General features: G+C 34.4%; 2 protein-coding genes across 2 annotated transcripts; both read right to left on the bottom strand.

Moving 5' to 3' along the window:
• Nucleotides 1–13: 13 nt before the first annotated feature.
• On the bottom strand, nucleotides 14–5,245 carry LOC105962298 (DEAD-box ATP-dependent RNA helicase 51). Its single transcript, XM_088819138.1, has 12 exons — nucleotides 4,715–5,245; nucleotides 3,759–3,944; nucleotides 3,383–3,568; nucleotides 2,907–2,990; nucleotides 2,646–2,687; nucleotides 2,463–2,534; nucleotides 2,048–2,347; nucleotides 1,743–1,781; nucleotides 1,530–1,634; nucleotides 1,344–1,412; nucleotides 1,114–1,239; nucleotides 14–337 (listed from the first exon to the last, which is right to left on the bottom strand). Exons 1-12 carry the CDS (start codon nucleotides 5,132–5,134, stop codon nucleotides 191–193), a joined length of 1,776 nt encoding a protein of 591 aa, XP_088675264.1. The 5' UTR covers nucleotides 5,135–5,245; the 3' UTR covers nucleotides 14–190.
• A 2,960-nt stretch (nucleotides 5,246–8,205) lies between these two features.
• On the bottom strand, nucleotides 8,206–12,328 carry LOC105962296 (Zinc knuckle (CCHC-type) family protein). The gene is made up of 6 exons (XM_012986598.2): nucleotides 12,195–12,328; nucleotides 11,024–11,352; nucleotides 10,379–10,853; nucleotides 9,756–10,060; nucleotides 8,694–9,065; nucleotides 8,206–8,434 (listed from the first exon to the last, which is right to left on the bottom strand). Exons 2-5 carry the CDS (start codon nucleotides 11,321–11,323, stop codon nucleotides 8,724–8,726), a joined length of 1,422 nt encoding a protein of 473 aa, XP_012842052.1. The 5' UTR covers nucleotides 11,324–11,352; nucleotides 12,195–12,328; the 3' UTR covers nucleotides 8,206–8,434; nucleotides 8,694–8,723.
• Between the last annotated feature and the right edge of the window lie 1,956 nt (nucleotides 12,329–14,284).

Below are 14,284 nucleotides of genomic sequence, written 5' to 3'. Positions count from 1 at the left end.
CATAACTCGGGGAGTGAGCGTAATTTGCCCTAACAGAATATAAACTTCAAAAAATCTCATTACAAAACTGATAAGCCAAGGCCCTATTCTGGATTCCCACTTTACCAGACGAGTTTATGCTGTCGCTAATTAAAAATAAATAAATAAAAAAAAGAAACGTAGAATAACTAATCGAACATATTGTCGAATATCATACTTCTCCTCTCCTCCCATAAGGATTGCTATCGCTGAATCCATTTCGACTATTACGTGATTTCTTCCTGAACTTTGAGGCACTACTCTCTATGTTTAAGGGCACTTTCGGAGGAGATTTAAAACAAAACGAAGCAGCCACATCCTGCCAAAAACATCACCACGTATTCAAGAAAAAAAAATTGATTAAAAAAAATGCATGATAGAAAATTAATTTCAAGAAACTACTTTGAAAGATACCAACGCCTCGTTTGGATGCGACAATGTGATTAGTAGAGATACAGGTACCGTAAAAAATATTTTTTTTTCACACAAACAAAATTCAGTACAATTAAAATTGCCTGAAAAACACGCTTACAATAAATAAAAGGGTAAATTACAAACCCCCCGAGGTATGGTCAAATTACGAAACCAACACGCTTACAATAAATAAAAGGGTAAATTACAAACCCCCCGAGGTATGGTCAAATTACGAAACCCCCCTCTTGTTTGGGTAATTACAATCACCCCCTCAACTATAAATCTTCTTACACGCCCACCCTTGCGGTTTCAAATTTAGTGGAATCTTCGAGATTATATGGAATATTATCACTTTTGTACCCGTTTTATCCCATTCGAACTCCACATTTTGAAGCAAGATAATCATAATATGTGTTTTTGGTTAGTATATATCAGATTGTGGTGCATCAGAAACTGTATTTTTACACAAAACGAGTACAAACTAGAGCACATTCCACGAAATCTACATGATTATGTTGAATTTAACACCATAAGGGTGGAGGTGTAAGAAAAAATCATAGTTAAGGGGTAGATGTAATTATCCAAACAAGAGGGTTTTTTTTCGTAAATTGACCATATCTCAGGGGCGGTTGTAATTTACCCTAAATAAAATAAGTGAAAATAAGAATAGAAGTGAAGTACCCGTAGGTTAAGGCGGTGAACGTTAAAAATGTCCTTCATAGAGTGGGAGTTGTAGGCTCGGATGTACGATCTGTATGCGTCTTTAGCACAATTGTTTAACTCAGAGTTTTCCGAAAGTAAGAGTTCCTGTATCGTATCATATTGCATATAGAGACAATAGTATTAATTTCCTTCAGATTTGAGAATAACGAGATTCAATGAAACTAAAAGCTCAAAAATAAAGAAATTACCAAGTGGGATTGGACGTTTAGTATCTTCTTCTGATCAAAATCGTACTCTTTGACCGGCACTTTTGCAGCCTGAAATTCCGAAAAACATACATTCAGGAATTAATTTCAAAAAGGAAGCATAAATTTATGTTTGACCAATTTTAAATATTATTATATATGACATATTGAAACGAATAAAAATCAGACCTTGAGGTATTTAAGAAACTGTAACTCTTCTGGAGTTAAGAAGAGCAACGCGTTCCCTTTTGCACCTTCTCCACGCGCTGTTCGACCCACTCTGTGGATATATTCCTGTACATATCGACATAATATAATTTTTAAATAAATAAATAAACACGAGGAAGAATCGGAACGATATAGGATAGTACAGCAAAAAATTTCTCGAAAGTTGGTAATCACCTTCGGTTCATCCGGGGGGTCATACTGCACAATCCAATCCTAGGAAAAGACAACATAAAAATCAACCAGTGCAAGAAATATATATATATATATATATATATATATATATATATATATATATATATATATATATATATATATATATATATATATATATATATATATATATATATATATATATATATATATATATATATATATATATATATATCTATATATATATATATATATATAATAAAATAAAATAAAAAATCCTGATTCGTCGAAAATCATGATTGAGTGAAGTGAAAATAGCTTATATATACCACAGCTGGAATATCAAGACCACGTGCGGCGACATCTGTACATAATAAGATACCCTCATCCGCTTTGCAGTATTCGAAAAACGTAGAGGTTCTTTGCTGCTGCTTTTGCTTGCCGTATATAAAATGGCACGTCACCCCGGTATTTCTTAAAAGTTCCCAATGAAATTTGACGGAATTGCAAGTTGAGAAAAAAACCATCACTTTCTTCGAAGGGTTCTTCTTCAAGAAGGATAAGAGAACAATAAATCTTTTGGCAGTCGGGATAACACAGTACCCTTGCTGCAATCCCTCGTTCGTGACCTATATATAATATACGCCACTCAAATAATAGTAAATAATTTGTCTAAAAAGTTTCTTCCAAAAAAAATAAAAAATAAAAATAATAGTAAAAAAAATATTAGTATATATTAATTACCCTCTTTCTTCCATCGTCCACATCGATGTAGACAGGAGCTGTCTGAAACGATAGGCGTGCAAGATCCTCAACCTGAAAAGCAAGACAAAAACCAGACGTATTTATGAATTAATATTATTTTATATTTTCTTCGCGATAATTTCTTTATTTCTGAAAACGACAGTTAAAGAGTGTCTGTCTTGCCTTCTTCGTTTGTGTAGCAGAGAAAAGAGCTGTTTGCCTCGCCTGCATATAGGTTGCCGTGTTAGATATTTGTACTTGACAAATTACATTAAAACTATTACCGTATTATTCGAACGGTACCATACTATTGGCTATTAAGTATTTACGAGGTACACTTCTCGAGAATAGAAGGGAAAATATGAAGCAGGGGAAAATTAAATCGTTGAGTAAAACAATTTCAGTGGTATATCAAAATTCAAAACCATATTAGTTAAAAAGTACCTTAGGCAAAATATTGATGATTTGCCTCATTTCTTCTTCGAAATTAGCTTCCAGAATCCTATCAGCTTCATCGACTATAAGGCACTGCGCCGTACGGAAAAAAAATGAAAATCGAAGTTAATTTCACCAAAGGAAAAAAGCACGAGGATATCTTCTTGAAATTTTGGATAAGATAGAAACTCCGAATTTCAACTATGAATATGCAATTTGGACAATAATCACGAGAAGATAATTAACCATTAGCATGTGCATAAGTTTTTCATCTGTAGTAAATAATCGGATGCAATCGACTTTCCAAACAAAAAGCAGTAAAGAAAATATAGTTACTATCCCTTATCTTCAATTTCGAACAGAAAAAAATCAACTAAAAAATTTAATTGAAAATCCGAATAATCACATACATCACGTAATGCTAATTAGAAAAAAAAAAAAAAAAAAAAAAGGAAGAACTGGCATCGAGAGGAAAGGGAATATACCTTTAGGTTTTTGTAAATAAAGCCTTTAGTATTTTGAAGATGGTCAAGAAGTCGACCGGGCGTTGCAACTAAAACATTAACTCCTTTGGCAAGGCGCTCCGCTTCAGCTCTTCGTGAAGCACCGCCAATTACCAGTCCTAGTGTTTGTGAGTGATACTTCAAAAGCTCTTTTGCTACATCATGCGTCTGTAAATAAAGAAAAAAGACAAAAAAAAAACGAAAATTGGTCCGACATTTTCGAATAATAAAAAAATAAAGGATGCCCTTTATCTCAAACTGCATGAATTCGATGTTTAATTCTCCAAACACACTACATATCTAGAAATACATGTTCACGAGTCAAATGAAAAAAAAAAAAAAAAATGTATATATATACCTGTATAGCCAATTCCCTAGTTGGACAAATGACGATTATACCCGCACCATTTCGAGGCATAAAATGGATGTTATACAGTAATTCAACAGCCGGTACCAAAAAGGCTAATGTTTTCCCGGAACCTGTCCTTGCAGCTCCAAGAACATCTTTGCCTTCTAAAAGTGGTGGAATTCCTCTAGCTTGGATCTTCATCGCCCAATACACAAATAAATAAATTAATTAATTAATTAACTACTGATTAAAAACAAGTTCTACTATTCACTAACACAAGCTCTAAGGAAATCTTGAGTAGCTACGATTGGCGTCGAAATTTGGAGCTGGAAAAGGATGCTTCCATGTAATTTTAATGGTGTACTTAACAGCGTACAGTGGAAGAGATGGCAATGCAAATTATATCAAAACCCGAGTTTGATTCGACTCCTTAATCGTATTTAATTAGTAAGATAGTACAGAGTTTAATTTGACACGAAATCGTGATTAAATTAAGGCGAACACACTACGAGACAATATGTACACAATCCACTCAGTAACAAAAGAAACAACGAAGGAAAACCTTATGTAAATACAAGCTACGATTTCCTAACATTCCTATTTCATTCTTTCTTAGGCCTCGTTTGGTTGCCAAGATAAGATTAAATAATCTAATAAAACCCAATTGTACTATTGGATCAACATAAGCCATGATAACATAATATTTGCGGGTCGACCCGGCAAGTTATTGGGATACTAAACACCAAACAAACGGCTAATCTCCCCAACCAAACGCGACCTAAATGTTCACAATATCTAATAATATCTCAGAACGTATGCAATCTTATTCTTCATGAACACAAAAATTAAATTAATTAATCTATTGGAAATTCCACCATATCTCCAAAAACAAGAGGGCAATGAAATCAACACAGAAAACAAATACAATTTTTCGTCAATTTCGAAAGGTAGGAGGATTATATAACCTGAGTCATGAACTGGAAACCCATGTCTTTGATGGCTTTCATAGTCGATTCCGATATGGACAGCTCAGCAAAGGCGGCGGCGCTCATAATTCCGGACCCACTTTTCTTCACCTCTCTCTTCAAACCAACCTCTTCTTCTTCTTCCCCCTTCTTCTCTCTCTCTTCTTCTAATTTCATCTCTCCGCCGTTTTCTTCTTCCGATTTTGGGGTTGTTTTCGCTTTCTTAATTCTCTTCGCACCTGCGATTTTTTCTTTTTCTCCATTATCGTCGGCTTCTACTTCTCTCATCTCTTCGCCGCTCGATTCTAATTGTGGTGTTGGTTTCGTTTTCTTCCTGTTTCTCTTGCGTTTTTTCTGTGTGGAGTCAATAACTCCTTTTTCTACGGATTCGAGAAGTGAATTCTCTTCAATGGCCGCCATCTCAGTAGTGGCGGAGTTGGAGAGCGGTCCGGGGAGCGGCGGCGGCCAGGTAGCGCGGGCGGTGTTGGAGATCGTCGATTTTACAGCACAGGATTGAGATTATTTATATATACAGAGTTTTTGGCACTTTGCACCCTTGAAATACACTCTTTTGGCACTTTGCACCCTTAAATTGTAAAATTGGCAGATTGCACCCTTTAAACATAAATTATTTGGCACTTTGCACCCCAAATCACTTTTGACTTAGAAAACTTACCTGCAACTTGCTAGGAAACCTGGAAGATGGGCAAATTCATAATTCACTTATTATCTATAATCTTCTCCCAATTGTTAATAATCCTTCCACCATTTTTATATTTCGTCCCTTTAATCAAAAAAATCTAAAATCTTTTTAGCCATTTCTTTCAGTGGTAAATCAGTATAAACACTAAACAATAGTAGTAAATCACTTCTTTGTTTTTTTTCGCATTTGAGTTTGAAAAATAATGTAATTGGAAATTTTAGGGCGAACCTTAAATTTTGTGTTTTGAATAGTCAAATGAAATAAGGCTACTCGGAGGTTTATTTGGTGGCAGAGAGGTGATGCCTATTAGTTTCATGATGGGAGGAATTTTGTGCTTACATTGAATAGTCTTGATCCAAAAAATGATAAAAAAAAATAGCATTACCGTGGAATAAAACTTGATCTTCTGAAGGTGTGGTATCAAACTCTTGTCTATATATTCTGGCCATTCTTGAGTTTTAGTTCAGAACTTACATATTAGGGCAAATAGAAATGACTAAGAAGAATTTAGTATTTTTTGATTAAAAGGATGAAAGCTAAAAATGGTGGAAAGATGATTAAAATTTGGGGGAAGAAAATAGATAATTAGAGAAATTACAAATTTGCGAAATCTTCCAGGTTTTCAGCAAGTTGCAGGTAATCTTTCTAAGCCAAAAGTGGTTTGGGGTGCAAAGTGCCAAACAATTTATGTTTAAAGGGTGCAATCTGCTAATTTTACAATTTAAAGGTGCAAAGTGCCAAAATTGTGTAATTCAAGGGTGACAAAGTGCCAAAAACCCATATATACATAGAGTTAAAAAGAACAACCCCTGAGTTATGGTTAATTTACGGAAAAATCCCTCATGTTTGGATAATTACATCCATCCCTTAACTATGATTTTTTTCTTACACCTCCACCCTTATGGTATCAAATGAAACATAATCATCTGGATTTCGTAGAATGTGCTGTAGTTTGTATTCGTTTTGTGTAAACATACAGTTTTTGATGCACCACAATCTATTATATACAAGCCCAAAAAACACATATTATGATCATCTTGCTTCAAATGTGGTGTTCGAATGGGATAAAACAGATACAAAAGTGATAATATTCTATATAATGATTCCACTAAATTTGAAATCGCAAGAGTGGACGTGTAAGAAAATTTATAGTTAAGGGGTGGTTGTAATTACCCAAACAAGAGGGCGATTTTTTCATAATTTGACCATATCTCAGGAGTGGTTGTAATTTACCCTTTAAAATAATTATATAAATTTTGATTAAAAAGAAAAAAATAGACCCTTATTTTAACAAAAATACTCGGAGGGTTAGTGACTAGTGTTGCTTCGGATATCTATATTTATATCCACTGTTCATTAAACATACATACACATTGTTGTATGCGATTATGTGCAGATGAACAATTAAAAATCAATTAATGTATTTTATCGAGTGTATAATCTTTATTTAGCTCATTAACGCTACTTGTATTACCAGGAAATCCCCTTTTATAAAGATTTTGATTAATTAAAGTCGTTTGAACGTCGTTTTTGTTATTTTTAACAAAAATACATGCATTTTTCATAGTTAAATGTGAAATATTCCAACACCACCTGGTGTTTAATTAAACTAACAGCATATTTGACCAAGATTATTTAAAATATCTTATAAGCTCGCATATGATGAGATGTTATATTTATAGGAGTTGATAAAGTTTTAGATCTTATTTTAAAAATTTGATTTTAATATTTTTTGGATATGAAATAAGTAAAATTTTGTATTTTCAATGTTATAGGAACTCTCTAACAGCTTATTTCTTAAACAATTAAGATTTAAAAAAAAAATACCAAAAACAAATTAGGAACTTATAAGCTTGTATTAAACAACTTATGATATGTTTTGAAGAATTTATATATTGACAGGAGCTTAAGCTTATTTTAAACAACTGACAAGTTCTAACCTCCGATATGTTGTTTTAAGAGTTCATAAGTTGTTACGTCTTATTTTTAGAATTGATGTTTAAAATATTTGGATAATGAGTTTATTAATTTTAGTCATTAAAATCTTAAATAAAAATGTAGGATGCAAATTTATTTTTTTAATGTTCTCCAACAAAAAGTGCAAAATCGGACGCGATGGCAGCGGCAGCGAGTGGGAATAAAGTAGATGTGAAGGCCTGGCAACTTCGTCTTGTGAATAATAGAGGACTTCTTAGCAAAATGCCAAAATTCAGATGTCCTTGTTTAATTGAAAGGAAATTAGGTTGCAAGCGTGTTTAGAAAATTGCCCTTACGAAAACAATTAAAAGAAAAAACGAAAACGAAAATTTAAACCTAGTTCTTTCCCCGAAGAAAATGTTAAGAGACAGAGTTTCTTAATTGTGTACGAAAAACAGTAACTTTAGTCCGTAATTTAATTTTTTCGTAAATTTAGTTATTAACGTTCAGCAAGATGTACCCAAAACTAATGTGGTGCCCGATTGTGATAGTAATCTTATACTATCGAAGTTGCATTCCAGTTTGTTCTATGCTACGCTCGCAAACTGACAATACAAGTCTCGACGGATAGTCGTTATCTCATCTAAAGCTGAACTATTGCTATAAAGTTCAAAACATGCAAAAATAAATTAAAATTCGACAAAATGAAGCAACTATTTTCAAGAGATGGTTTCAGTACGAAAATGATTGCACAAGTCAATGAAATTGTAGATATTCGATGTTTGGAAAACAATTTATTTCAACCCACTATAAACCGATTAAAAACGTGGTTGAAAATGTTCCCAACATCGACAAAATCAATAAACACCAGTTTTACCAATCTAAATAAACCAATCAATTCATACCAATAACCAAAGCATCCGAAAAAAATCTATAACAACATGCCAGAAAACTCTTCAGGTTACATAGGCGGTCTCACGATTTAGAGAAACTAATAATACCTTACTTATAGAGTCGACAATATGTCTACACGAGAAAAAAACGTGCTTACTTACCTAAACAGAGTGCTCCCAATTCAATGCTTGTAGACAAATTGCACCCTGAAAATTTTGTGAAGCGGTAATTTAGCTAATTATTGCAATAGAAAATATACATATATAGACCACATTTGCCAAATCTGCAGCTGCTGCACTAACAACTTTGAACTCTAATATTCACAAAATTGCCCTTCCTAATTGCGGGATCCTTGTAATTTACCTTGGAATTCTAATCTAAATAGTAACTATACACCGTAACCCGAATTTTGCCTAAATAATTACACGTTGAGAGAAGAAAGTTTAAGGGGTAGAGACTACTCACCACATTCAAATTTCAAGAACCAATTAAGTATCAGTTGTTGTAGGGTTTCCCAAAGTCGTCACCACGCCTGTGGCGCTGAAAGTCGTCATAACTATCGTGGGGCCTAGAAGAAGTATAACTGTCGTTTGTGTTTGGATACCTTCCGCCCCTTGAGTGTGTGCTGGTTCCAGAATGATAAGGATTGCCCGAAGAATTATCGAATTCTGAATAATTTGTTTGTCTGTAACTGCTGAAGGAAGGTGCGGAAATATTGTGACGCGATTGTTGCATCCTTTGGCACTTGAGTTGAATAAACTCTTCCCACATATTCGCGTGTGTGCCCTTCAACATAGCCACTTTCTTCATAAAATTTTCCCTTATTTCTCTAACAGCCTAAAAATCGAAAGAACACCAACATAAAGTTTAGTTGTAAATCTAAGTTAAATCTTGAAAAATACGAGGGTGCATATAAACAATTATAAATAAATAAAGGGTAAATTACAACCACCCCTGAGGTATGGTTAATTTACGAAAAACCCCCTCTTGTTTGGATAATTACATCTACCCCTCAACTATGATTTTTTCTTACACTTCCACCCTTATGATGTCAAATTCAACATAATCATCTAGGTTTCGTGGAAGGTGCTCTAGTTTGTACTCGTTTTGTGTAAAAATACAGTTTCTGATGCACCACAATCTGATATATACAAGCCAGAAAACACATCTTATGATATCTTGCTTCAAAATGTGGAGTTCGAATGGGATAAAGCGGTTACAAAGTGATAATATTCCATATAATCTCGAAGATTTCACTAAATTTGAAACCGCAAGGGTGGACGTGTAATAAGATTTATAGTTGAGAGGGGTGGCTGTAATTACCCAAACACGAGGGGGGTTTTCGTAATTTGACCATACCTCATGGGTGGTTGTAATTTACCCATAAATAAATTTTGCTCAATACTCAAGTTGAAGCTTATCGCGAATGCACACAATCAAGCTTGCAAGAAATTCGAGCGGACACGTATTTTATTCTTTAATCTATTGGACAAACATAAATAATTCCATATCGAAGCATAAACAAACCTCACGGTGCTTCAAATTTTCATCATCTTCTTCTTTATCTCGAATTCTTGCAAGTTCCATTGCATCCCGTTTAAATTGCAACTCCAATTCCTCCAATGTCTGGGGAAAGGAAGGGTAGTCGCTGTTATGTCCGGGCTGCATATTCGATCCACCTCTGCCGTCAATCCACGCTTCCGCCCTGCTGCCACCGCCACCTCTGCTCTGAGTATGGCCTTCGTATGAACTATAAGAGTTTCCTATGTAGGAGGGGCGTGCCGGAGACTTTGAATAGCTCGACCGACCTCTGCCTCCGTCACTACCGTAAGCTTCACCAAAGGAAGATTGTGTTAAGCACATCCGTTCAAGATTCTCTAACAATGGTTTGCAGCTTTATCATGACACACACTATCTTATACCCCTCTTAGAGAATTCATTTCGGGAGACCATCCCTTTTTTTCAATTCAGAACCCACCATGAAAGTAATATCAGAATCGAACATAACGCTTAGCCCTAAGAACTTACCTCTTGCTGCAAAAATCAAGGAAAAAAAAAAGAGACCATTAATCCTAGGGGAGGATCCATACATGTAACTACGGTATTAACAATGCTATATAAGTTACTAAAATATTTACGGTGCAACCTACCATAGGGAGATCCACTTGACAACTTTTGTAAATCTTCACGAACACGGTCTTCAACAACTTTATCTTGTCTCCCGTACCTATGCGGATCATTGTTAGGGCTGGGATTCGATTTTTGGGGATCAAATCTTCCTAACCGAGAAGTAAAAGGACTTCTACGTTCAACTGATCTGGACTGGGAGATTGGGGAGCTAGAAGAACCTTTGTGCCGAGCCTCTTCCGGAAATTTATGGACACCCTTATTTTCAGCCTCTTCTTTCTTTTTGTGAACGGCGTCGACACCCTTTTTCAAGATCAGCCTATCCTTGCCACTGACAATGATGAACTTCTCCTCGATTTTGATTTTACAACCAATGTCCTTCTCGATTTTGTTCACTACGTCTTCTGAGAATAAAGCTTTCACGTGGGGTTCTCTTGCAGGGACTCTTTCAAAGAAATCTTGCGACTTCCGATTAGCTCCGAGAGTAGATGGGCAACCCTAAAAATAAAGTATCCACATTATAAGTTTATAACCACTCTAAGCAAACGAAGTATTTTCCCTCGACTATCAAACTTCAGAACTTCATTTGGCAAAACCTAACTCAACGGGACTCAGAAAAGAATTATAACAAAAGCAAACACAGTCAACGAATACGGCCGAAGAAGTACCTGAGTGAAGTGACCCGATTCACCACATATTTTACAGATCATTTCTTCTTCTTTCCGCTTCTTCCAGTTCCTCTCTGTAGCTTTAGATTTAGCTTCCCAAACCTTAGCTTCTCTGCTGGTAAAATCCGTCGGAACAGCATTCGGGTCACGGGCTTCCTCTTCTTCATCAGAACCTGCATGGGATCTTTTGTTTGTCGTTTTTTCTTGTGAATTTGGTGCAGTAGAACCCAAAGGTCCAGTGTATGCCTTGTAGAGTTCGCTAAAATCATCGTCAATGTCCAACTCTTCTCTACTTGCCATTTCAGCAGAGTAATATAAACTTCAGACGTCTGCTTAAAGAAAATCAATCAATAAGCAGGCAAGGGTAAGAAGTTGGCAAAATAAGAGACCGTTACAATAACAGAAGTTCAACCTCGTTCTTTAAGCAAAGATTACATTTTTAACTCTACCGTTAATACACTACAACATATTTATCTCGGGGAAAGCTTCTATATAATGCAAGTCTCGATAAACAACTGTCCAGATACATGATATATCTCACATAATCACATTTTTGGATGAATAGGGGAACATGAGAAAATGCAATCAAGAACCGATTCATGTTAGCATTATATAGACACAAGATCATCATAGGACAAAGTAATAAGCCCGTTTTAGCAGCGTGTCGTTGGCCACCCTCGATTTGTAAAGGAACAAAATATTTAAACTACAGCATCAGTTAACAACATTTCCACTATACCCAGCCCACACAATTTGCCTCAAAAAACGGATTCAACTTCAAATTCAAACCCAAAAGGGATGAGAATTTGAAAAATTCAAAGCTCTCAATAATACACACACACAAACACACACACACACACACACACACACACACATACATATACAACACCTCTGTAAAACACAAATGAGGGCAGCAAAATGGAATGCTAATAAATATTACCTAGGTTTTATGATATTGGTCCAAAACATCAATTTTTTACAATAAAATCGGATTTTAGATGTGCGCGGATATAAATTAGATAAAAATTGCAGATAGATGGATAACAGCAAAAATGCTGAAGCAAACCTCCCACCACCATTACAAATTCACGCAAATTCAAAAAACTAAAAATGATTTAGAAAGAGCACAATTGGTAACAAAACAAAGAAAAGCAGAAGATTGGATTGTTACCTAGAGAGAGAGAGAGGCGAAGTTGCGGAGGGAGTGAGTGAGAGAAGATGACAAACAGCAGCTATTGCCTACTAGGGCTCTTTTGCTCCTGCCCTGGTTTTCGTTTCTCCCCTTTACTATTTTCTTTTTTATTTTTTCTTTTCTTTTCTTTTTTCTTTTTGGGTAAATTACACTCACACCCCTGAGGTATTTTAAAATAACTTTAAGGTCCTTGTGGTATCGATAATTACACTCACCCCCTTGAAATATAGTTAGAAACTCTAATGGGATAGTGCATTGGATACGTTATTCCGATAGAGTATTAACGAACTATTAGTTTCCGGAAGTGGTACAGACAACAAAGAGCTACGTGTGATTTAAGAAATGTTGGAGGAATCATGTCACCTCAGAACTCTATGTTGTCTCCACCACTAGCTGAAAGTAGTAATCTGTTATAACTCTATCCGAATAATGTATCCAATGAATTATCTCATTAAAGTTTCTAACTATGTTTCAGGGGTGAGTGTAATTATCGATATCACAGGAACCTTAAAATTATTTAAGCATACCAGTGTGGGTGTAATTTACCCATTCCTTTTCTATTCAATGTATTTATTATTATTTCTCTCCTTTCGTTTTTGTATTTAGTTATACAAAAATAAAGTGACAACTAAAGAACTAATTGCACAACCTTGTGAGGAGAGTTTTACATAATCCTAAATACTAGTACTTCCCCGTTGTAATGCATGGAGATCAGCCTCTTAAAATGAGAAAAATAAGAATAAGTAAGCAAAAAGATACGAAGATCAGTCTCAAAATGAGAAAAATAATAATAAGTAAGCAAAAATCTTTTTGCAACAAATCTAATTCAAGTAATACAAAATAAGGAAGAAAAAAAATATAAACTTTATCGGTTAATCCTGAATTCTCACATATTAAATGAAATTAAATATTAGAAAGAAAAAAATACAAAACACAAAACGGGATATGAAATTAAGTGAAATTATATCAAACAAATGGTACAACTATTCAATGAAATACAATTCACTATACCATGTGAATCTTATGCAAAATAACTACTTAACAACAAATATGGTAGCGGCAGGGGCGGACCCAAGATCAAAAGTTAGGGGAACAGGTTAAATAGTCCAAATCATTCTAATAATTTATTGCATTTAATCTTTTAAGGATGGCAAAACATCGTTTCATATTATATTTTAAAGGTACTAATAAAATAATAAAATTTTAAGTACATATTTTTTATTATTTTTTATTTAAAATAGTACTAGTTTTCACCATTTTATGTTATATTAATTATAGCATATATATATAATTTATATAGGATTATGGTAACGAAATAAAATATTGAAGGGTTAACAAACATATTTTAAAAAAATGGGTTATGGCCGATTAATCAGTCTCCGAGACGGAGGCGGTCCCAAACCTTTACGATTTCAGTGTAAATGTTTGAAAAATCGGTTTTTCGCCTTTGAGGCGGTTTTAAGCGGTCTGATGCGGTTCGGAGCGGTCAAACTCGGTGGCAAAAATCGGCAAAAAATCGATCAAAATTTGGTTTTTTTTAATTCAAAATAAAAGTTGGGATTTTAATTAAAAAAATGAGTTTATGCTTTATTTTGTTTATGTTAACTAAAAAATGAATTTTAGTTAAAAAAACGCGTTTCCACACAATAATTCCAAATTTCATTTTAAATAAAAACCCCGAATTGCATACACTTAAAAAAATCTTAAATATTAAAACTCCCTTTCACTTCTAGTGGTGTTTTAATATTTTTGTGGATGTTAATTCTATACTAAAATAAATTTATATTCCCACAATGCAATTTGTGGAATGGTATTAAACAGTATACTATTTCATAGAAATTATGAATGCACCCCTATATTGTTATTATTTATGCGTGTCCCCACATTCTTGTATCCAACTTTTTGGAAAATAGAGTATCCCAGTGTCTATTTCCATGTTTCCCCGTGTCCACATTCCCATGTCTGTGCTACATAGCTTATAAATACTACACTATTATTATTCTTATTATTATTAGGGTGAATTACAGTTTGCTCCCATGTACTATCGAAAAGGTCGCTTTCACCCCCGT

The sequence above is a fragment of the Erythranthe guttata genome, chromosome 1, assembly GCF_056151865.1.
Source record: "Erythranthe guttata isolate IM_541 chromosome 1, IM_541, whole genome shotgun sequence".
Lineage (NCBI taxonomy): Eukaryota > Viridiplantae > Streptophyta > Magnoliopsida > Lamiales > Phrymaceae > Erythranthe > Erythranthe guttata.
The sequence above is the reverse complement of the archived record's forward strand: the minus strand, read 5'-3'. Positions and strand labels throughout refer to the sequence as shown.

Excerpts from the sequence above, each read along its gene's own strand:
- LOC105962298 (XM_088819138.1), bottom strand. The coding sequence starts at position 5,134 with ATGGCGGCCATTGAAGAGAATTCACTTCTCGAATCCGTAGAAAAAGGA. Across the intron at positions 2,991-3,382 it reads TTATTTACAAAAACCTAAAG|TGCCTTATAGTCGATGAAGC; the intron begins GTATATTCCCTT and ends CGTACGGCGCAG. Across the intron at positions 2,688-2,906 it reads TCATCAATATTTTGCCTAAG|GCGAGGCAAACAGCTCTTTT; the intron begins GTACTTTTTAAC and ends ACCTATATGCAG.
- LOC105962296 (XM_012986598.2), bottom strand. The coding sequence starts at position 11,323 with ATGGCAAGTAGAGAAGAGTTGGACATTGACGATGATTTTAGCGAACTC. Across the intron at positions 10,061-10,378 it reads GTCAAGTGGATCTCCCTATG|CTTACGGTAGTGACGGAGGC; the intron begins GTAGGTTGCACC and ends CCTTTGGTGAAG. Across the intron at positions 9,066-9,755 it reads AAAATTTGAAGCACCGTGAG|GCTGTTAGAGAAATAAGGGA; the intron begins GTTTGTTTATGC and ends TTCGATTTTTAG.